At 37.5% G+C, this 21979-nt stretch overlaps 1 protein-coding gene and 1 pseudogene across 1 annotated transcript in view; both read right to left on the reverse strand.

Moving 5' to 3' along the window:
- Positions 1–1495: 1495 nt before the first annotated feature.
- The window catches only part of TRIP13 (thyroid hormone receptor interactor 13), a 36524-nt gene continuing 16040 nt past the window's right edge, over positions 1496–21979 (reverse strand). Inside the window, exons 9-14 of the mRNA XM_027868963.1 lie at positions 21003–21089; positions 20702–20808; positions 13048–13201; positions 10745–10857; positions 6426–6495; positions 1496–2472 (exon numbers count right to left, since the gene is read on the reverse strand). Of these exons, the coding sequence (XP_027724764.1) occupies positions 2374–2472; positions 6426–6495; positions 10745–10857; positions 13048–13201; positions 20702–20808; positions 21003–21089 (630 nt within the window). The 3' untranslated portion in view covers positions 1496–2373. The remainder of the gene's footprint in view (positions 2473–6425; positions 6496–10744; positions 10858–13047; positions 13202–20701; positions 20809–21002; positions 21090–21979) is intronic.
- Positions 7595–10099, reverse strand: LOC114048055 (annotated as a pseudogene).

The following is a 21979-nucleotide window of genomic DNA, read 5'->3' on the forward strand; positions in this document are numbered from 1 at the left end:
TTCTCCAAGGTTATCAATGATTTTTTTTTCTTCTTTTTTTGGTTAGGCAATGGCGTTAAGTGACTTGCCCAGGGTCACACAACTAGTAAATGTTATGTGTCTGAGACCAGTTTTGAACTCAGGACCTCCTGACTCCAAGGCTGGAGCTTTATACACTGCATCACCTAGCTGCCCCAATGATTTTTAAAATCATTAAATTTTATGGCCTTTTCTCAGTTCTGACTCTTCTTGATCTCTCTGCAGCACCTGACACCATTGACTTTTCCTTCCTTTTGGATACTACTTTGCTTTCTACAGGTTCTTCTCTTACCTGATCACTCCTCAGTCTTCTGTGCTAGACAGAAAGAGCAAATAGATGAGTTTGGGAAACAGCTCACAAGCCTAGCACAGAGACATGGTGTAGCAGTGACCAATTTCATCCTTTGCACATTTGTTGGAGCTCTCTCTCTCAGCCAAAAGAATGGCTAATAACTTCTTCCCTTAGCTTAATGATAGTTTCATCCCAAAAAGGTAAAGAAATGAACAAGGGAAAACTTTCTTCTGGAGATGTATTTCACTGATAGAGGAGAACTGCTTATTGATGTGGAAATGATGTGAATCTTTGCAGGAAAAGACCACTGCTTTCTAGAGTTTGTGATAGAAAAGAAAAAATCTGGGCATAGTCTGTACTTGAGATTTTGGAAAAGCCAATTCCAAAAGGTGCACAGGAAGGTTAGGTGGGATGCTATGAACTAATATTTTACAGGGGAAAATGAGATGCTCATGAAATTCTAAAGACATAAAAAGAAGACAACACCTAGGTTGCAAGCCTAGAGAACTAGGGACTATGTCTTCAATAGGACATCCATATATATCTATGTCTACATCTATATCTATATCACCATCTATAGGATGTCTGACAGTATCTAGTTGGAGGTGTGAGGTTGGCAGAAAGGTTAGGTTTGGATAAATAGATTTGTGAATCATTAGCATAGACATAGTTGAACTGTACATATATATACAGTTCAACTATATATAGTTGATGAGATCCCCAAGTGAAATAATATGGAGGGAGAACAGGACATAGGACAGAACCTTGTGGGATGTATAATTACTCTTAATATGTTAATGGGCATCAACTGGATGAAGATCCAGCAAAGGAGACTGAGGAGGGCTCAGATAAATAGAACCAGGAGAGTGTCCTGAGAACCTGAGAGTATTAAGAAGAGGGTGATTGAGTGTCAAAGGCTGCAGAAAAGTCAAGAAGGATGACTAGGTTCAAATCTTTCATTTGATGCTTATTACCTCTGTGACAAAGGGCAAGTCACTTAACTAATCTTGTCCTCAGTTTCCTCATCTGTCAAATGAGAGGACTGAGATGGCCTCTGAGGCCCCTTCCAACTCTATATCAGCAAGTTATTCTGTTTGTATGAAAAGATCAATAAAATGGCAAAACAAGTAATCTAAAAATCCCCACAACGTTTTTAATAAACAAAATAGGTATGAAGTCAACATAATCTTTAAGAGTAGATATTATATAGAACACACTAACATGGATTTATCTTATCCAGAGAGGAAAATGAAATATAATTTGTAGAATTCATGAAGTTCATTTTACACTCATTATTGAACAGTTCATTTTCTATGGCACATAATTTGTAACTCAATCTTCAAGAAATAAGCATTTATTCAACAAATAAACACATAAAAATAAAATTATTAACCAAAATTATAGTGTAGTTACAATAAGGTTATGAGGTATATTAGGAGTAATTATACATCTGTTTTTAATGTTAAACATTTTTACTTTTAAACTTTACAGTGCTCTAATAGGCTATGTTTGAATGTTACAAAGAGTGAAACATTTCTCCCATTTCCTATAAAAAGTGTGGGACTTCTGTTTAAACACACTATATATAGCACCTGTGCATTAAATAAGAAAATTAGATAAATCAATGTCATGCTGTATCTTGTATGATGTATATTGTTAAATGCTCTAATTATAAGTCAAAGATTTAACAACAATTAGTTATTATATAATGTGCCTGAAGGCTAAATTGTTAACCATTTTATTTTAAATTTACAAAGGAAATAAAAAGATTCAACAGAAAAAAGTGATTCTTTGGGCAGATATGAACAAAACTGTCAGTACATACATTCTAAATTTCCCCTCAGCACAGTGAGCACAATAGGACATTTGTCTTTCTAAAGGAGTTTGACAATGATGTTGTGTGTAGCACACACTGACTAATGCTTTTAATAAAGACTAAAGGAATATGAGTAATTCTGACCACCAGTTTAGCTCTTCTTTAAAGATGGAATTAGAGGGGCAACAGCTGTGCTTAAGAATATTAAATCAATGACTGGGTGTGCAACTGAGTCAGATACAACAGATTATCCAGTGCAAGCGGAAAGCTTCTTTCTCTCTTCAAATTGTTTGTCCACTACAAGTGAAAGGGCCTGGAGGAAGCCTTCTACTGAAATGGTCGGTGTCTAGAAGCAAACAACAGAGTACCATTAGGTCAAAATAGATCAAAATATAAAAACTCCTGGTTTTTTCTAGCAGTCACATATCAGGCAACCTTAATACTCTGGAACAGGGGTGGGACACCTGTGCCTCAAGGCCACCTGTGGTCTTCTAAGTCCTCGGGTGTAGCCTTTTGACTGTGTCCAAGTTTGACAGAACAAATCCTTTTATTAAGCAGATTTGTTCTGTGAACTTTGGATTCAGTCAAAGGGCTGCACTTGAAGACCTAGAGGGCCACAGGTGACCTAGGGGCACAGGTGTCCCACCCCTGCTCTGGAACATAAGTGAGGAAAATGCAAAAGAGACTTTTAAATAGTCAAAATGTATGTTATAAACCACATATTTTAGTTAAATAACTATTTTTTGCCATGTCTTAGGCACTGGGGATACAAATACAAATGTGACCCCACCTCCAAGGAACTTATTCTCCTGGGGGGAGAAGACACACAACATTCACATATAAGAAAATACAGACTATACACAAGTATGCTCATAGATACATGTACACACACATACGTATATGCCCCCACACACATGAAAGTAATGGGGGGATGGTAACCAACAACTGGGCTAAACCTGGAAAGATTTCTTGAAGAAGTCATGACTTGAACTGGGCCTTAAAGGGAGCTTGGAGTTCCAAGGGGAAAAGGCGAAGAGGGAGAGCATTCCAGGCATGAGGTGACTGCCTGCCTTTGCACAGGTGTGGAGGCAGGAGATTTCTATCAGGAATGTCTAGCACACCATTAGGGCTGGGGTGAGCAGTGAGGCAGGAGAAGTACCACACGGTCAGCCTAGAGGGGCAGGATGGATCCAGGCTGTGAAGATCTACAAACAAAGGAGTTTCTGTTTCATTCCTGGGGCAATGGGAAGCCCCTGGAGTTTCTTGACCAAGGTCAGACCTGTGCTTCATGAACACTAATCTGGTGGCTACTCTATCTGGAGGACAGATTGAAAGGGCAGATGTTGGATGTAGGGAGACTAAATAGGAGGCTATTTTAACAGACAAGGAAATAGGTGATGAGGACGTTACCAACTAGGGTCACTATGATGTGAAGAGAGAATGGGACAGATGGTAAAGGTATTGAAGAAGTGCAACTGACAAAACTTGGCAACTGCTTGAATATGAGGGCACATGACAATGAAGAGACAAAGATGACACCTAGGATGCAAACTTGGATTACTGGAAGAATGGTTCCCTAAACAAACAAACAAACAAAACAAAAAAAACCCAGAAAGGTAGAAGAAGAGTAGGGTTGGGGGGGAGGGGATAATGAATTTAGGTTTTGGAAACAATGAGTTTGAGATACCAATGGAACTGTTTAAGAGGTGGTTGGTGATATGTGCTTGTAGCTTAGAAAAGAAATGAGGGCTGGATATGTAAACATAGGGGTTATGTGCACAGAGATGACCGCTGAATCTGTGGGCATTGCTGAAATCATCAAAGGAATGGGAAAGGAACAAGCATTTATAAAGCGCCTATTATGAGCCTGCTTTACAAACATTTTCTCATTTGGTCCACGCAACAACCTTGCAAGATAGGTACTATTATTATCCTCATTTTATAATTGGGGAAACTGAGACAGAAGAGGTAAAATGACTTGCCCATAGTCACACAGCTACTAAGTGTCTGATGCCAGATTTTAACTCAGATCTTTCTGACTCCAAGCCCAATGCGCTCTCTGCTGCATCCCCAAATGACTCTTAGGGTATAGACAGAAGAGGAGAGAGGCCAGGAAAGAGCTGTGGGTTACACATAAAATTAGGGGACGACACACGGAGGATGATCCTACAAAGGAGACTGAAGACTAGCAGGAAAAGGACTATGACAGAGTACTGTCACAAAAACCCAGGGAGGAGGGGATCCACAGTGAGGAAGTGGTCAATAGTTCCTAAAACAAACTATAGAGATGAAGAAGGATGAAACCTGAGGAAAGGTCAATGGAGTTAGCCAAAGAGGTCCCTGGTGACCTTGGTAGGTGTAAAAGCCAGAGTGCAAGGGGTTAAGAAGAGAATGGGAGGTGGAAGAGTGGAGGCAACAAAGACATGGCTTCTTCTAGGAGTTTGGCTATGAAAGGAAAGAGACACATAGGGCAATAATTCAAATTTTTTTTTTAAGGATAGGTAAAAATGTTTGCAGGCAGCAGGAAAAATCAGTTTATGAAGAAGGCTAAATATAAAGAAGGGAAAGAGGAATGATTAAAAGGACACCAGCAAGGTGAAGATTCATCTCATTTTCTGAGGCTGAAACAAAAGGAAGAGAGAGAATGAGAAATGATGGTGAGGGGATTTCAAGTGTGGAAGGGGGGAGGACATCGCGTTCATGAGGGATGGTCTCAATTTTGCCAGCGAAGGTCCTCTGCTAAAAGGGAAGTGGGAAGAGGGAATGCAGCAGGAGAGGAGAGGGGCATGAGATGATAAAATGACAACCCCAATGAGATTGGACGACCTGGGTTTGTGCTGGACCCAGGCCATAACCATGTAATGTGACCTCCTCTAATGGCATTCTACAGCAGGTGAACAGGAATGAAGGATGATGGTGGAAGTGATCTACTGTTGGGGTCTGGAAAGAGATGAGTGGCAGCAGCACAATGCAGCTAGGGATTCAAGGGTGGTAAAAGTCAGCCTGAGACGAATTTATACAGGGTAAAAGTAATGACTAAACTTAGAGTACAAGGCAAAGAAAACACTTTGTAAGCAATATTTAGCTGTTAATCATCTTTTCAGACTTAAGCTATAGTTACTTAGGGCAAACTAGCAGGTAATCATGCAAATACAACTCCTACACTGGCCTGGCAAAGTGGCTGAAAATCCAGCACCAGACATTTCGGTCACTGGGTTATGACATTATATCCAAGAATCCCATTTAAATGCCTGGGGGAGCGGTGGTAATTTTAATTAACAACTATTTCCTGAGCTCTTAGCATTTTCCAGTACTGTACCAGGCCCTTTTAGAGTACCAACAGACATGTAAGAAAATTCCTTTTACTGTTAGTGGTACTTAATAAAAACTCGTTGACTCCAGGAAGAGGTTCTGATAAAGGATGCAAGAGAGAGACTGCATCCTGGTTAGAGAGAACAACTATGGGAAGGTGGGGGGACAGGAGATAAAGCGTCAAGTTCAGGGAGCCGTTCACATGCCAACTGGCTAGAACCCAGAATAAATGTACGGAAGGGCTATGAAATGAGTGCAGAGAAGGGCTATGCAATAAGTCAGGAAAGGAAGCCAGGAGCCAAATTATGAAGGGAGGGCTTTAAATTCCAATTAGAATTTGATAAAGAAAGGGAAGGCAAGCCACAGAGAATGCTAGAGGCCCTTATGCTGATTGGAAAGAGACTATCAGAGGTGTCATGGATGTGAGCTACAGAGAGGAAAACTGCAGTTGAACATAAAGCTTAAGTTTCTAACAATTAGAACTATCCAAAACCAAAATGGGCTGTCTGAGAGAGACCTGAATTTTTCATCTTCAAGCAAAGGCTGGATAATGACTCATCAGGGATATTATAAAGGGGTTCATGATGCAGGCAGGGACTAGATCAGATGACCTTTGAAGACCCTTCCATCTCTAAGATTCTATGATTCTAAGTCCTGAGCCTAAGATACTATGGAGAGGGCAGACCCTGTTATAGGAAGAAAAGTTTACTCTAAGTAAATTTAACTCACTTCACATTTTTCCTAGGCCCAACCTTGCTGTCAGGCATGACTAGTAAAGATTTTACATTTGGCAGAATTATTGCCTTTGCCATTAACATGTCTTCAAATGGCCTGACTGTTTAATATCTTTGGCATATATCCTGTAGTATAGTTGCTCCAAGCTAAGGCTTTAAGTGAGAAGCAATTTAAGTTAAGGCTCTGTGAGTGGCTAATGATGGTCAAGAATGGAAACATCAATTGAAAAAAATAGTGAGAACAAAAACTTACTTGTATATATAATGCATGGGCAAGAAAAGGAAGTTTCCTCAAGACTCGGCCACTAAGTCCTTCACTCTTCCTGTTTAAAAATAAACATAACAAAATAATTCTAAGTATTGTTTTTCCATAGATTAAACGGATGGTTCTTTTCTATGAATATTTTTCAACATTAATTGCAGAGCAAAATTCAGTATTAACCACAAATACATTCTAAGACGAATCATGATTGCTTTCTAAAGCCAAAGACTGAAAACACCCCAGGGAAGGAAAAGTAAGTAGCTAAGTGAGAGCTTGAAACAATTCCATTTATTTATGTCCAAGAATCCTGAGTCAGCCAACTTTGCACATTTACTTCCCAATAAGCACCCAATGAATTTACTGGCCCTAAGGATAAGTTTAATAAGTCAACACATTCCTGTGTATTTCTTCATTTAGTCATATAAGTAATAACTTCAGTTAAACCTATGGAAGGAACTACAAGCATAAGTACAAAGAAGTTCTAAAGATTGTTAATTATATAAACAGCCAATTGAGATGATTTAGGCCAAATTTAATCCATTTTTGGTCTTGAATTATCCTCATTTATTTATATATAGCTAGGTGCCAATTAATGTCAACAAAGAATTCTGTGATGTGGTTGCATTATTTGAATCCACATTATTTAAAGTATAATTGCATGTAAATATGGTAATTGGTTCCAGACCAATAGAAATAGAGTGCAAATTCAAATAACGCCAACTGCTTCATGGGATTCATTATTCAAACCAATTAAGACCTAACTGTATAGTCATCAAATTAAACCTGATAATTGTAAAATCTTCCCTTCATTCTGTATAATATAAACAAAGCTATTAGAATACATCTCATAAACTATTATGTTACATCTAAAATCTAGATGTATTTTACAAAGTCCTGTATTAAAATTAAACAATCATGAAAATTCAACATTGAACTTTTACTTGACCCTACTGACCTAATTTTCTCTCCTTCCATTTTTTTCTTTAAAGTAAAAGGTAGTTTAATATATTGAGCCATACCTCAACAGAAAACCACACGGTCTTTCTGACCAAACAAGAATGTTCCCAAGTCTACCTGCAACAGTTCATGTCTTCTAGGCAAATTTTCACACAAATAATGACTAAAGAGCACTTGATTTGCTCTTTAATTAGATTAAAAAATTATGCTATGTGGATTCTTGGGATTTTTTTAGCTCCTTCTTTTGCTAATCTATCAGCTTTTTCATTGCTTGCAAACCCTGAATGACTAGGAACGTGTACCCATTTAATGTCTATGCCTTGAATAAGTGTATCAAGCTTAACAAAGTCTTCTCTGTTAATGATCTTTTCCTGTGCTCGTTTTCCAGCCATTTTTCTTCCAGTCTTTAACCCAACTCATTACACCATTTATAGTAAACATACTGTCTGTGCAGAGAACCAGCTTACTGATGTTTTGATTCTTGGTTTGTTCTATTGCTTTACAGACAGCATGTATTTCTGCTCTTTGGTTCGTCTGTTGCCCAGGAAGTCTATCACCCACATTTAGAGGATGGCCTGGCCCCCAATAAACACCAATGTTTGCTCGTGCTTTCCTCCTCCCATTACTGGCACAGCAGTCATCTGTATAAACCACAACTGCACCTCTCATATAAGAAAATTTATCTTTGCTAAGTGAAGGTACTGAGTCTGTATTTTGTTTTGTAAGCTTTGAGCAAGGCTCTTCCTCTTCATTTGATAACCCACAGGGTCTCTTGTCTGGCTTCACTTTGGAGTCTTACATTCACATTTCTTTTTCTCCTCTGTTGAACGATCAAGACTTGCAGAATTTTGGACAAAGGCCCAGCATCCTCAGTAGCAAACTTCTTCCAGGCAGCAGAAAATGGTTCACTTGTGCTTGACATGCACTCCAGCTAGGGAACATGCAGTCTCACTGCCCCTCCTCATGGCACAGAATATGCCAGTGCTCAGGTGGCATGGGCTATAGCACCCAAAAGCACCTGCGACAACTGTGGGGACAGCGTCCCGAGTCTCAGGCTGGCTCACTCTAGGGCCTCTCCTTCAAATTTTACTGCTAACTTCTTGAACCAGGAGTCCACATTCTCCCCTCATTTATTTACTAGCAACCTTCTCTTTAACCCTCCTGCATTCTGGAGGATGCCCCACCCCATTCTATTGAAAATGAATCCTCTAAGGTCATCAAGGACCTTCAAACCAGCAAACTGAATAACCTATATTCAGTTCTCATTTTCCTTAACCTTCCTGCATTTATTCTCTTTACATTTATTCTGTATATACTCATATATGTATTTGTTGTATCTTCTATCAGAATATAAGATCCTTACAAGTAAGGATTGCTTCATTCTTTGTATTTGTATCCCCAGTAGCTAACACAACATCTGACACATAGTAGGTACTCAATGCTTTTTTTCCCCCTTTCACTTCCAGTTTTTGTTGTTGTTCAATTTTGTCCAACTTTTTGTGACCCCATTTAGGGTTTTCCTTGGCAAAGATACTAGAGTGGTTTGCCATTTGATTCCCTACCTCATTTTACAGATGAGGAAACTGAGGCAAAGAGGATTAAGTGACTTGCCCAGGGTCACACAGCTTGTAAGTGTCTGTGGCCAAACTTGAGCAGGAAGATGGGTCTTCCTGACTTCAGGCCCAGTGCTCTGCACACTATGGCGTCACCTAGCTGCAAGTATAACTAACCCAAGTTTAGGCCCTCATTTGCTCATGTGTGGACTAGATTCCATTGGGTCTCCTGCTTCGTCTTGCTCCTCTCCCTCCAACTAGCACATCACTTGCCAAATTATTTTCCTAAAATGTTGCTTTCTTTATGACTATTCTGCCTTAGATCTTCAATAGTTCCCCATTACCTAGAGAGCAGTCTAAACTCCAGTATAGCATTCAACAATCTCTACAAATCTAGCCCAATTTTTGTTCTAGTTTTATCTCTTATTACTCTCATATTCAGATTATCCACTAAAACCAAAGTGCTATATTCAAATGCTTCCAACCACACCTTGCATGTTGTTGCCTGCATCATCCAGTGCCTTTGCTATTTAGTTAATGTTATCCATTCTTGAAGGCCCATTTCAATCTCAAAGATTTATTTTCTCTATTACTAATTTGGTATTTATTGCTTATTATCCTGCAGTATATCCTTTAATTTCATTTTTTAATTAATCAATCAGCAAGCATTTACTAAGCACCTACTATATGCCAGGCACTGTGCTAGGTGTTAGTAATAGGGCACCCAAGGCAAAGGTGAAAGTACTCCTCAAGAAGCTTACTTTCTACCATGGAAGCTCTCACTCTCTCTCTCTCCCCCTCCACATATGTATGTATATATGTACACATACACATATGCATACACACACACATATACACATACACACTGGTTGGTTGGCTGTTGTCCTTCATTCTCGAAGAGGTCCAAAATGACATCACTGTGCTAGAGTCAAGTTTCAGTGCATCCGACTGTGGCTGATGAGACCAATATGAACTTGGAATGTTCTACCATAGGTTGGGCACAAATAGTCTGTTTGAACATTTGGGGTGGATTCTCTAAATGTGTGCATCTTGCGTTTCTTTTAAGCTGTTTCAATTCTGCTTTGCTCACGGAGCACAGCACCTTCTCTGATGTAGGTACGCAATGCTAAGTGGTCCTGTGCCAGTGTCTCCCATGTCACACCATCGATTCCAAAGTTCTTAAGAGAGACCTTGAGAGTGTCCTTGTATCACTTCACATATACACAATACATATGTACATATACACACATATATAATCCACACACACATACATATAATTAATACCTATTAATGTCAGTTGTATAACAAATGTATTGTATTATAATTAATATAATGTACAAATAAAATATAACACAATATGCATATGTGTATGTATATATGTATTTTCTCACACATACGTGCATATATATACACACATATACCTAAATACAAATTAATTAATTTTTTTTTTTTTGCAGGGAGAGACAGAAGCATTTGGGAAGGAAGAGAATGTGATTTCATCTCCCCAAATATATTAAAATTCTTGAGGGATAGGGCTATATCTCTATATTTTTCTCTATTTCACCACTATCTTGAAATGAGTTAAATAATAATAATTAAGGCAATAATTTTTATTTTGTCTTACCTTCTATCTGTTCATATGGAAAACTTTATAATGAACACTTTAAAAAATCATTTAAATATTTTTGGGACTTTCTAAATTTGTATGTTTATCTAGACTAAAATTATTACTTGACAATCATTGTAGCTCAAAACATGTTAAAAACAAATTTTTTTTTGTTTCAAAATGAAGATTCTCACCTTGAAATTTCACTTAATAGTAGACTCAGCCTTGATACATTATTTTCAACATATCCAATCATTTCTAGTTCTCGAAGAGTCAATAGTTGTTGCCGTGGATATATTATTTGACACTAATGAAAAGGAAATATTAAATTAGTATTATCAAAAAATTTTTCAAATACTTAATCATGTGAGACTTACAGAAAGTGTGAATTATAATTATGTTTAATATACTATTTTGGGGCAGCTAGGTGGCACAGTAGATAAGAGCTCTGGTCTTGGAGTCAGGAAGACCTGAGTTCAAATCCGGCTTCAGACACTTGATACTTACTAGCTGGGCAAGTCACTTAACCCTGACTGCCTCACAAAAAAATAAATAAATAAATTAAATTAAATATACTATTTTGAATAAAAAGGTATGTTAAGTCCCCCAAATTGTGACTGGATCCTGTTCAACAAATTCCTGTGTAAGTTGATCATTAGGCATGAGAACGTATTCCCACATAAACAACGTCAGAAATGGTAGCTAAGGAACTAAGTCATCTCACTATAAAAAGTATAACTTGGCAGAATTAAAGTCCCTTCAAACTCTAGATCTATAATTCTACGGCATAAACAATGTTAAAAGTTTAAGTTTTTATTTCCGGTCCTGGAAATGGGATGGATGGGGCAGGAGTGGTATCTTTGATTGGATAGATTTTTTGTGCAATTTGAGTGTCTGTAAGTATAGGGATGCCTATATTGGAATTAATTTTTAAATGGCTAGAAAAATGCTAAGATGTGCAAGCCAAAACTTCAAACCTGTGTCCCTAATTAGGTTACCAACACTCTTTTGAGCTGTATATGAGACATCAAAGCTAAGGAAATGAACTAGGATTTATCTTTATATAAAAATGGTAGAAGGTATGATTTAATAAATGTTTAAAAAAATTATAGAGGGTAGTTACTTTCTTAAATTAAAAAATCTATCGGGGGCAGGTAGGTGGCGCAGTGGATAGAGCACCGGACCTGAAGTCAGGAGGAGAGTTCAAATCTGGCCTCAGACCAAACACTTGACACTTACTAGCTTTGTGACCATGGGCAAGTCACTTAACCCCAACTGCCTAAGCAACAAACAAATAAATAAATAAATAAATAATCTATCAACAGCAGCTCATTCTGAAAAATAAAAACTCTGATCTACTACTCCCTGTATCACTCAAAACTCTGTGTCTGGTAGTTTTCCTCTGCCACCTATTCCCTACAGACTCCTTTTCTCTTCCTTTACCCCACAGAGGCTTCCTTAATTAATTCAATCCAGCTCAGCAGGAAGTGCTCCAGGGACTTCACATTCTCTTAACACTTACACAAGTAGACTATTGTAATTAACTGATAACAGGCTATTTCTTTGCAAACATGTTTATGTCCTTTTTATGTGTGGTTTTTGTTTTTTTGGGGTTTTTTTGTGTGAATGTCTTTATAATTAGTCTTTAAGGCAGGGATTATCTATTCCTTTAAAGCACTTAACATAATGTTCTACATTTAAAATTGCCTGACCATTGTTTCTACCCTCATCTCTGCCTTAATTACACCTTTCTTTGTCAGTGATTCTAAATTTTGGATGATGAATGAAATTCTTAAACCTAGACACCATATAAATTTACTAAGTGGCAGCAATTCAGAGCAACCTACAGGTAGTAAAGAGATTATCAACTTAGAGGAAGTGATAAGAAAGAGAAAGTATTAAAAAACCAGACAACCATCTCAACTAAAAAGATGACTAAGTGGTAACTTTGACATCCTACAAATATTTGAAATACCTCAGCAATAAGGGAATGGATGGGAAATGAATTGTTGAGGTTGGATTAGACACTCAGGCAAGACTAAAAAGTGAAAGCAAGTGAGCATAAGCTAAGAAACAAGTGTTGCCTCCAGGGCACAAAAAATAAATAAAAAACAAACAAACAAACAAAAAAGAGTAATCTGTTTCAATCTTCAGTTACCCAAATGCTTCAAAGATCAAATAGCACAAACCACAATTCTGAAGAAAGGCAGGGTCATAAAAACAAGTTGAAGGAAAAAGGAAGATGAAACAAGCAGAAACTCAAGTTACTCAAGTACTGAAATATGATCTTCAAATGTGGTTCCCAAAAGATCAAAAACAAGTTAAAAACATAATTTTGACTACTAGGTCAAACTGTAAGAAACACTAAGGCTGTAATTCCTATCTTAGAGGAATAGGGAATTACAAATCCTACTACTAAAAATTGTATGGGAACAAATCGTTTTTAAACCAAATCAAACAAGGTAGTACTCAAATAAACAAATAAATAAAAACTTACCTTCATTAGTTCTTCTACACAAGAAAGATAAATTTTGAAAATAGCTGCAGTAGATGGAGGTCCTATGTATTGTTTTATATCAGCTCTGTCTACAAAGGCCATGTCAATTTTCTCAGTAATATTTGAAGTTGTTAATATAACAACATTTGAATGCCTATTAAGATAAAGAAACATCTGATGTCATACCTATTCTATCTAATATGGTAACACTATTTGCCTAACATTTCACATTTTCAGAGAAATTTGCATTCCTTAAAAAAACAGATATTATGGATACCTCATCATGGGATAATTTAGTGTATAGTTCAATTAACTTAATTTTAATAATGACAAAACACAGAGGTAGGGTATGTGAGAGTATTATCCATGTCAATGTAGTTGTAACTAACTACCAGAAATGACAACTCTCAAAAGGTACTAGATCCCTTAGGCTAAAAGGGAGGTAGTGTTGCCAGCTTTCCTCAGCCATACAACTTCAGGTCACCTCGTGTCACCAGCCAAATCTGGAGCTCCTTTGCTGCCATTATCAAAATACAATGATATTTCACTTAATGAAACTACTAGGAACTGCTAGAGATAACACTGCTTTAGACAGAAATGGTTAACGTTTTTAAAAATCAAACAAATCAACAACTTTATATATCATAGGAAGTAGAACTTCATCTTAAGTCAACTTTAAACTTTTATCTCTAATTGCGGAGTGAAGATTCAGTCCCCCATTAAAAGAATTTCAAGCACTGGCAAATGGAGAAACACTTGATCAGGGGATGATTTGAGGGATGGGAGGAGTGTTAAGTTGGCCCATGAAATTATTCTTATTACTCAAAAGACAAGCCCTGAAAGTAAAGCTGATTTAATTGTTTTGGAGTTATTAAGTGGTTCAGAAGAGAAAATCTGTTATCAAAGTACCTCAGTTTTCCTAGGGAGGCCAAATATAGCTATTCAAGGCCAATTTCGCAGGTCTAAGAGACTCATTCTCTGCACTTGGATGCCCTCTTTCCTACTCTTAACTTATCTTGCTCTCCCTATCTCTCTAGGCTCCAATATATTTTGCGTTTCCTGGAAAATATGACATTAATATTCAAAGATGCTTTTGTAGTAGAATTCCTTTTATCTAACCTCCTGGAACACTTCCCTGTCTCCTCTTTTTAGTTCTACCTAGAATAATACACAAATTGAACTCTAAATCTTGCTTTGCAAATATTCTAACCATAAAATGAGAAAGTCGGTTATTTGGCATTGAGTGCTTAGTATTTGTTTTTAAATGTTTGTAGCAACACAGGATAAATAAATGAACCCATCATCTTTGTTAATAGACGTTTCCATGGACTAAATTAGCAATAACAATGACAAAAAGGAAGTTTCCACATTAAAGTAAAATAAAATATAAAATAGGACCTTTGATTTCTGACATTAGTTAAACTAGAGAGATTCACAGGGCATGGCAGTGCTAGAACTTAGTTCCTTGAGAATATGGGATCTTATTCTATCATGAAACAGAGATCAAGAAAAAGATGAATACAATAAAGAAGCACCCTTCAACAGAGGGAACCTGTCAACTATGAATGATAACATGCTGAACTTCACATACATGAGTGGCAAAGTCAATCCACTTGGTATGGGGTAACTTATTTGTTTTGTTCCTGGTACCAATGAATGTCTCCTCTGAACCATCCACATTCACTCACCCATTTCCTACCATCACCAACACATGAGTAGATATGTAAGATGACAAAGTAGGATTAGACATAGAATTTGTAGCTATGGAAGAGATTTTCTATGTAAACTGAAATGACCTACATGAGGATGAAATTGAAAACCCTGTATGATACTACTCTAACACACTCTAATCAACTACTCTAACAGCTCATCCCATAAATTGTGCTTGTACAGGCATAAGAAGGATAAGCAACAATGGCTCTCAAGTCAGAAGACCTGGATTCAAATCTTACTCTTATGCCCTCTAGCTATGTGATTTAGAAAAACCTCCATGTGCCTCAGCTTCCTGATCTATAAAAAAAAGGCAAGAGGACCACATGGCTTCTGAGGTTCTTTCAAGATCAGATTTTTGATCTTATGATCTCAATCCTGCTCCCAAAGTTGCCAATCTAGAAGATTTATAAGCACAAAATTAAAGTATAAGTACAATAAGGTATTTCTGTTAGCAGTCTATATCATAAGGCAGTCAGTTTTACAGAACACCTTCAGTAGACCCCAAGAGGAAAAAAAAAGTCACTCGGATGTTCATCATCTCACTTCATGCATATTTACACGTAATAAAACCATGACTTTTTTTTTTTACCATGACTTTTTTTTCTCCTTGCTCTATTAATTAGGTCAAGTTATATTTCCTAAAACAAGGCATTTATGTTGACTAGAAAGGGCACTGGATTAGACATAACAAGACTGGGGCTTGAATACCAATTCTGCTATATAATAGTTGTGTAAACTTGGTTAAATGAAGTCACTTAACTTTAGTTTCCTCATCAATGAAAGGAGGAGTTTGAATTAAATAATCTGAATCTGATTAAATACTATTGTGCTGTAAGAAATAAGGAAAGATGGCAGAGTACAAGCAGTGACTTGCTTGAGCTCTCTTCCAAACCCCTCCAAATACCTGTAAAGAATGGCTCTAAACAAATTCTAAAGCATCAGAACCCACAAAAAGACAGAGTGAAACAAATTTCCAGCCCAAGACAACCTGGATGGTTGATTGGAAAGATCTACTGCGCCGGGCTGGGAGAGAAACACAGTTCAGTGTGGGTGTGCAGCCAAAACAGAACTCAGTGGACTGAATCACAGGCAGCAGTGGCAGTTTCCAGACTTCTCAACCCAGGCACGCCAAAGAGAACTTAGAAGGTCAGTAGGAAAGGTCTGTGACTGAGGTGAGAGAGAAGCTCAGCTCCAGACCCAGTTCTGGCACAGCCCCAGGGAGGCAGCTGCTTCTGGAGCTCTCAGTCCACAGACTGAGGGGGGAATCAGAGGTGAATTGCAGGGATCTCTTTGCTGGTGCTGAGGTAAGATTCTCTTGCTTTGCCCATGCTTGGATTTGGATCCCAGTTCTGGATGGCAAGGAGGAGCGCTCGCGTGCTATAGTGGCAGTGGAGAGGAAATCCTCCTCACAGTTCCAAGGCAGAAAAGAGTGCTTGTGGTCACTCATGGACCAGAGCACAGCCCAAGAAAGGAGTAAACACCTCACCTTTGATCATACCACTTTGGAAGAACTGAAAATTTACAGGTCCCTAGAAGTATCTCTGAAAACAGCTGCACAAAACTACCAAAGCTTGGGACGTGCATTCTCCACACTGGAAGCAGACCCCTACCTTAACAAAGAGTTGAAAATTCAAGTAATTGGCTGGGATTACGAGCAAACTGTGCAAAAAAAAATTCAGACTACAGAATCTTACTTTGGTGACAAAGAAGATCAAAACATCCAAACAGAAGAAGACAACAAAGTCAAAACTCCTACACCCAAAGCCTCCAAGAAAAATATGAATCAGTCCCAGACCAAGAAAGAGCTCAAAAAGGATTTTGAGAAGTAAATAAGAGAAGTAGAGGAAAAACTGGGAAGAGAAATGAGAGTGATGCAAGAAAATCATGAAAAACAAGTCAACAGCTTGCTAAAGGAGATCCAAAAAAATACTGAGGAAAATAACACCTTAAAAAATAGCCTAACCCAAATGGCAAAAGAGGTCCAAAAAGACAATGAAGAGAAGAATGCCTTAAAAAGCAGAATTGGCCAGATGTAAAAGGAAGTCCAAAAGCTCACTGAAGAAAATACTTCCTTAAAAATTAGAATGGAGCAAATGGAAGCTAATGACCTTATGAGAAATGAAGACATTGTAAAACAAAACCAAAAGAATAAAAAAAAGAAGACAATGTGAAATATCTCATTGGAAAAACAACTGACCTGGAAAATAGATCCAGGAGAGAGAATTTAAAAATTATGGGACTATCTAAGCCATGATCAAAAAAAGAGCCTACACATCACCTATTAAGAAATTATCAAGGAAAACTGCCCTGGTATTCTAGAACCAGAGGGTACAGAAATGGAAAGAACCCATCAATCACCTCCTGAAAGAGATCCCCAAAGGAAAACTCCTAGGAATATTGTAGCCAAATTCCAGAGTTCCCAGGTCAAGGAGAAAATACTGCAAGCAGCCGGAAAGAAACAATTCAAGTATTGTGGAAACACAATCCGGATAACACAAGATTTAGCAGCTTCCACATTAAGGGACCAGAGGGCTTGGAATATAATATTCTAGAGGTTAAAGGACATAGGATTACAGCCAAGAAATCACCTACCCAGCAAAACTGAGTATAATCCTTCAGAAGAAAAAATGGACATTCAGTGAAATAGAGGACTTTTCAAGCATTCTTGATGAAAAGACCAGAGCTGAATAGAAAATTCAACTTTCAAATACAAGACTCAAGTGAAACATGAAGAGGTAAACAGGAAAGAGAAATCATAAGGAACTTATTAAGGCCGAACTGTTTACATTCCTGCATAGAAAGACGATATTTGTAACTCATGAGACCTTTGTCAGTATTAGGGTAGTTGCAGTGGAAAAAATTATATGTATAGATAGATAGATGGCAAAGGGTGAGTTGAAGATGAAGGGGTGATATCTGGAGAATAAAGTTAAAAGGTGAGAGAGGATTATACTGGGAGAAGGAGAAAGGGAGAGGTAGAATGGGGTAAATTATCTCACATAAAATAGACAAGAGAAGGCTTTTACAGTGGAGGGGAAGCGGGGAAAGGTAAGAGGGAATGAGTGAATCTTTCTCATTGGATTTGGTTTAAGGAGGGAATAACATACACACTCAAATGGGTATGGAAATCTATCTTACCTTACAGGAAAATAGGGGGGAAGGGGATAAGAGAGCAGGGAGGGCATATTGGGAGAGGGGGTAATCAGAAGCAAACTCTTCTGAGGAGGGACAGGGTTAAAAGAGAGAATAGAATAAACGGGGGGGGAGGGGATGGATAAGATGAAGGGAAATAGTTTTTCACAACATGACTACTATGGAAGTGTTTTGCATGACTACACAAGTATGACCTGTATCAAGTTGCTTGCCTTCTCAATGAGGGTGGGTAGGGAGGGAGGAAGGGAGAAATTTGGAACTCAAAGTTTTAAAAACAAACGTTAAAAATTGTTTTCACATGCAACTGGGAAATAAGATATACAAGCAATGGGTTACAGAAACCATCCTGCCCTACAGGAAAATAGAAAGGGAAGAGGATAAGAGAAGGGAGGGAAGAGACAGAAGAGAGGGCAGATTAGGGGAAAGAGTATTCAGAATGCACACTGTCTTAGGGTGGGGGAAGGGACGAGATAAAAAAGAATTAAAGAAAAAGAGAAGGAAAGAGATGATTTCAAAGAGATAGACATATGAACTGATAAAGAATAAGCAGAACCATTGGAACAATTCCTGCTATAGCGTGAACATTATAAAAATAAACAATTTTGAAAAATTTTATAAACTGATGAAGAATGGAATGAACAGAAACAAGCTAACAATTTATGTTATAACAATGCAATAAAAGCAAACAACTTCAAAAGCTGTAAAAAGTGTGATCAGTACCATAACCACTCATGATTTGAGGACTGATGATGAAACATGCTATCCATGACAGGTGATAGATTTAGGATGCAGAAATGAAACATGTATATTTTTGTATAAAGCCAATGAGGGCATTTATTGCTTGACTATGCACATCTGTTACAATTTTTTCCTTTTCCTTTTTTTTTTGGCAGTAGGGGAGGGGTGAGAGTAAAAAAATATAGATTTATTAATTAAAAAAAATAACTCTAAAACACTAATTATTGCTATATAACTCACTTTATATAGCACATGAAGGTTTATAAATCATTTTCCTAACAACAACCACCCTGTGAGATAGACAGTCCAAGTAGCACTGTCCTAATTTATAGACAAGTGACCTAATGTGCTTAGAGGTCACTCGACTTGATGATCACTTTGCTAGTAACTATTTAAGGCATGATTCCCAGAATCATGGAATTTAAGAGAGAAAAGGGACCACAGAAGTCATCCAGTCCAACCCACAGAGGAAAGGAATCCAGACTGTAATAGACCTGACAAGTGGCTGTCCAGTCTCTGCTAGAAGACCGTCAATGAAGGCGATCCTACCATCTCTCTAGGTAATCCATTCTTCTTCAAGGCAACTCTGAATGTTTGGTAGGTTTTCCTAAAATCAAGCCTAAATTCGCTTGTTCATTTTTTTTCCCCCAACTTCTACCCCTTGCTTCTGGTTCTGCCCTGTGGGACCAAATAGAGAAGGCTAATTCTTCCTCCACATGACAACCTTTCAAAAACCTGAAGACAGTAGTCATGAACTAGCCTTCTCTATTTAGCTATTCTCTATTTACCTTTGCTAAAATCTGGGTAAACTATATCCTCAACACTCCTTTCTTCTACTAACTTTGCAATGCAATCAAGAGTAAACAAAGTTATTCAGGTATAGCCTGCCTATGTACAAAGCATGCTGGCTCTTTGTAATAACTATTTCTCCTTTCCAGATGTTTGCTTCAGAATTTTCCAGAATTTTCCCAAGAATCAAAGGCAAACTCATTGGCTTACAGTTTACAGAGTCTATTTTCTTCCATTTTGAAAATGAAGAAAACAGTGCCATGCTCTTATATTTAAACATGTTACTAGGCACTATCTTTTATATATTTCTTTTTAAAGTCTAAACTGGTGGGTGAATTCCCCATGTGTCTATCTGTCTTGAGGCAAATTCTATTTTTCTTCCTTATTGAAATTATTTCCCACGATAGCTTCAGAATTTCATTCATGGAGCATCTCCCATCCTTCCTGGATTGATTTCCTCTAGAGTATTTTAGTTCATAGGTTGCTACCTATCTTTCCAATGAACCTTTTCAAAACTGCTTTCCCAAAAACTTGGGGGACCCTGATTTTCCGACTTCAACTGCAATACTCTTTCCACTATATCACACTTTCAAATCTAACCATATGATCCTATAGTTAAACTACAATAAGAGTTTGATGTGATGCAGTTAGATGGTAATAAGGTTATTCCTGTCTTCTGACCTTAGTGTTTCAAAAGTATTCCAAAAGTCTGGGAGCAGTATTTGACATTTTGTACAATATAATGATTTTTAGAACTGGGGACCATGAACAAATAAAAGGTTGTTATATTATCAGGAAAACACATTTTTCAGAAAAATCTTGTCAAAAAGTTCCTGAAAAGTCCTCTTTCAGTTTTTATCATATTGCTATAAACACTATAAAACATACTGAACACTCAGTGCCAAACATTTAACTTCATTTTTAGTTAGGATATCTTGAAAGCAAGATTTAGAGTCCAATTTGTGCATTTATAAGGAATTTTCTGGAACAAATGCTACTTATTTCATCTCACTTAAAGTCCCTGGACCTCAGTTTCCTTATCTGTAAAATGAGGGAGTTGTACTATATGGTCTTTGAAGTCCCTTCTGCCACTAACTCCCATAAGTAAAACCTAAAATCTTGTCCTGTCTTTGCCTCTAACTTGCTGTGCAACTTTGGCCAAGTAACTTTTCCTCTCTAGGCCTCAATTTACTTATCTGTAAAATGAAGTTGTTGGACAAGATGAACTTTTCAGCTCTAACATTCTACATTCCCATATTACCTTTTAATCTGATCAATTTGTGTCAAAACAGCATTGACAACCCGGATTGCATCTGATGGTTCAGTGCCTGCCCTACAGGCATTACGGGCTGCAGTAAGACTTTCCACCTAGAGGTAGGAGAAAAAGAAATGTCATAATGGTTAGGTTATTATTTCATGATTTTTTAACGAGTTCATATAATTAGCTTAATCCCAATAGACATCATCATGCCTATCATCATATCTATTCTTAACACCATTAAGATGAACTGATTTCTTAGAATGCCCCCTTTCATAATGACTCAGTAGGTAAAGACCCATACCTCATCAATCAGCACAAACACCAGAGCTTCTTTATCATCAATTAACTCTTGAATCTTCTGGAACATCTTTGTTACTAGTTTACCACTCTAGAACCAAAATACATGATGTTATTTAAATGCCAGCTTCTAGCATCTGACAAAATTAAAAAAGTATTGGAATAATACATATTTGCCTAAATTTCTATGGTTAATAAACTAGTGTTTTCTTTCCTATTATAATCACCTTAGGGGCCAAGCTCTAGATGAGTACTATAATTAGCACTTTCCATTGTAATTCAGTCTTTCCTCAACATTCTCCATCTCAAAGGTTCACTAATGGCTTATGTACAATTTCCTCATTTTGCTGATGAGGTAACTGATGTTCAAAAAGCATCAGTTATCTGTCCAAGGTCACAGAACTAATAGATGTCAGAGCCAGAACTCAAATTCAAGGCTTTTCATTGTAAATTCACACACCTTTCAGTACCACTTCTGCTCCTTGTTTTCTGGTCTACTATCTCTCAGGCTTTCTTCACCTACTTGAGTTTGGAACTTTATCCAGCTCATGACCTCCTAGACTCACAAACTCTTAGTTAGAAGAACCAGGAGAAATCAACTGAGTCAGATTCTTTCATTTTGCATATGAGGAAACTGAGTTCCAGAAAGATTAAGTAACTTGCCCAAAGTCACATACCTAAAAACTGTCAGAGCTGAATCTACTGCTCTGCTTTCCAGTTCTCAGTTCTGAGCTTATTCCACTGCACAAAGCTATCTATCTATGTTTGGGGAAAAAAAGCTAAATGACACTATAATTGTTGCATAAATTCAGATAAGACTAATGTTACCTAATAACTATTCTATATTTATACTCCTAAGTCTTATTTGAGCTTCTGCTGTGTACAGCATTTCCATATTTAAGTGTTTAAACAAACTTGGAGAAATTGCACAAAGATTCATATTTCAAGTGTGAGAAAACCTGATCCCTGTAATTAATTCAC

Source organism: Vombatus ursinus, unplaced genomic scaffold (assembly GCF_900497805.2).
Source record: "Vombatus ursinus unplaced genomic scaffold, bare-nosed wombat genome assembly UNPS02014791.1, whole genome shotgun sequence".
Taxonomy (NCBI): Eukaryota; Metazoa; Chordata; class Mammalia; order Diprotodontia; family Vombatidae; genus Vombatus; species Vombatus ursinus.